At 40.6% G+C, this 2,903-nt stretch overlaps 1 protein-coding gene across 1 annotated transcript in view; it reads left to right on the top strand.

Annotated features, from left to right (window-relative positions):
* Nucleotides 1-225: 225 nt before the first annotated feature.
* The window catches only part of LOC106882395 (putative ammonium transporter 3), a gene marked incomplete at both ends in the record, with an annotated part of 3,023 nt that continues 345 nt past the window's right edge, over nucleotides 226-2,903 (top strand). Inside the window, 2 exons of the mRNA XM_014933065.2 lie at nucleotides 226-508; nucleotides 1,609-1,680. Coding sequence (XP_014788551.2) covers nucleotides 226-508; nucleotides 1,609-1,680 — 355 coding nt within the window. The remainder of the gene's footprint in view (nucleotides 509-1,608; nucleotides 1,681-2,903) is intronic.

Below are 2,903 nucleotides of genomic sequence, written 5' to 3'. Positions count from 1 at the left end.
AATGCTTAGCAGCATTTCGTCCGTCTTTATGTTCTGAGTTCAAATTCCGCAGACGTCGACTTCGGTGGAGGGCGATAAAATGAGTACCAGTTGGTCACTGGAGTCGATATAATCTACTTAACCAGTCACCCAAAATTGCTGTTCTTGTGCCAACATTTGAAATCAATCGTTTGTGTTTCATAATTTCACTGTTTTTTCTCTCTCTGTGTTATTTATTTTATACAGGTGCAATGGCAGAGAGAACCAAACTGGAATCTTACATCGTGTTTTCTATGTTAAACACATTTGCATTTAGTATCCCAGCTCACTGGGCATGGGCTGATAATGGCTGGCTCACGTCGATGGGAGTTATAGACGTTGCTGGAGCTGGACCGGTGCATATAGTCGGTGGTACGACAGCATTAATTGCAGCTTTGATGCTTGGACCTCGCAAAGGTCGATTTTTAACCTCGAACCCGTCAACTTTTGGTTCTCCAACCAACGCTGTTCTGGGGATGTTCATGCTTTGGTAAACCATAATTTTGTTTCTTCTTTAACTTTTTGGCTTTTATATCTGTTATGTCTCAAGCTTCTGCTATCTAGCACCTTCGGATAATCTCTACTCGACTGCTACTCAACTGCTCCTCGTCAGCTACTCCAACGGCCAGACTACCTTTATTTATATGTCTTGGGCGATCCTACTTCTTCGCTTGGGGGCGTCGACACAACAATATCACAACGGACATCAAACCATAGGACCATCATTCCACACGCTCGGACGCTAGCCATGCGCTGTGTTTATTTTCACCGAAATCATTTGTTCTCGGTACCAATGATAAGCTTTGTCCTTCCGACAATTCAAACGTCAACGGCTTTTGACAGTTTAAAACAGTTACACACACACACACACACATATACACACACAAGCGCGCACTCAACTAATGAAGTGAAATAGAAAAATTAGATTCAGAGAATCGGGCAGAACTCACAGTAAGCACTCCCGCTAGGAATCGGCTATCAGTTCACAAAGTAATCGAATTACGATGTAGTTTAACTTGTCTAAGAAACCGAAAATCCAGGAAATGCAAACAGTACATACTTACACGGAAAGCAAATAATAATCATAACATCAGGAGGTTTGTGAGGTGAATCCATAAATGGGTTATTTTCATATGACTACAGTCATTTGTACACACACACACACACACACACACACACATACACACACACACACACACATACACATACACACACACATACATGTATTGGGTTGGTGCATAATTATTGCGGCTCCTTTTCAACAAATTTTATTCAACAAAAACAATAACAATATTTAACAAAAACATCTTTAAATGACGGTCTGATCGTCTGCCAAGCAAATGGGAAGCAGTAATTGAAGTAGATGGTGAATATGCTCCCGGATAATCATTTAAAGATGTTTTTGTTACATGTTGTTATTGTTGTTGTTGAATAAAATTTGAGAGGGAGGGAGAGAGAGAGTGTGTGAAACTGGCCCTCTGAGTTTTAGAACTCGGGACAATAATGTCCAAGGGTGGGGTTACCTAGTAACGTATGTGCTATATTGTTGAATCACTTTGTGTCACGGATTTTATGCTTATTACCTTACAGGTGGGGTTGGCTAGGTTTCAACTGCGGCAGTACTTTCGGTATTTCCGGAACAAAGTGGATACTGGCAGCAAGGTGAGTGATTTCTGGTGTTTTTTTTTTTTTGGGGGGGGGGGGGGGTTCTTCTTTTAATGGTTTAATCCGGAGAAAAGACTTGTACACATGTGACGTTTGTTAGACATCTGAGATTGGTGATACTAACACGGTTGTTCACAAGATCAGATTTTCTTAAATCGTCGACTGTTATGGGAAAGCCTTTGATGGAGACACAAGTCTAGATTCTCATAATGAAAATGATCATTTCTAATTTAGGCCCAAAGCCAACGATTTTTGAAGAGAGACGTTTAATTGATTACGTCGACCACAGTACTTGACTGATACTTATTTTATCGACCCACAAAGGATGAAAGGTAAAGCTGACCTCAGCAAAATTTGAACTCAGAATGTAAAGAGCGAGGAAAATCCCACAGAGAATTTTGCCCGTCGCGCTAACGATTTTGCCAGCACGACACCTTAGCAATATTCCTTTCTGGATTAGGTACGGGACCTGAAATTTTGTGGGAAGGAGCTAGTCGATTATATCAGCCCCAGTACTTAACTGCACGTATTTTTCCAACTCCGAAAGGATGAAAAGCAATGTCGAACTCTGCAGAATTTGAACTCAGAACGTAAAAAGAAAAAACATAAGAAATACTGCATGACATTTTTTCCGGCTGGTCTGGAACGATATTTATCGACCCCGAAAGGCTGAAAGATTTTAATTCGAGGTCCAGAACCCCAAAACGAATACCGCAAGGTATCCTCACCACCACTCTAGTAACTCTGTAAACTCGTTATCAATTACTACTGCAATATACTTTCTGCTATAGACTCGACGCCAGCAATTTTAGGGTAGGGACTAAGTCGGTTACATCGATCCCAATGCTGAATTGTCATTTTTTATCGACCCCCTGAAAGGATGAAAGGCAGAGTCAACCTCGGTGGAATTTGAACTCAGAAAGTAAAGTCGGAAGAAATACCGCTTAGTAATTACTCCAGCGTGCTAACAATTCTGTCAGCTCGTCAACTTAATAAATAGTACAGTAATCTCTCGCCATATCGCGGTTCACCTAACGCGGTTCACTTATCGCGTTTTATCATTTAAGCTTGCGTCGATTCCTCTGCGGTGTTGTTTTGCATTTATAATAAAAAGAGTATATAAAAACTATAAAAATAATAGAAAAAAACATACAGTACTGTTTCTACTTCGCAGATTTTCACCTATCGCGATGGATTTTGGAACGTAACACCAACGATAG

The sequence above is a fragment of the Octopus bimaculoides genome, unplaced genomic scaffold, assembly GCF_001194135.2.
Source record: "Octopus bimaculoides isolate UCB-OBI-ISO-001 unplaced genomic scaffold, ASM119413v2 Scaffold_205488, whole genome shotgun sequence".
In the NCBI taxonomy this organism is placed as follows: domain Eukaryota; kingdom Metazoa; phylum Mollusca; class Cephalopoda; order Octopoda; family Octopodidae; genus Octopus; species Octopus bimaculoides.
This window is presented reverse-complemented; position numbering and strand designations above follow the sequence as displayed.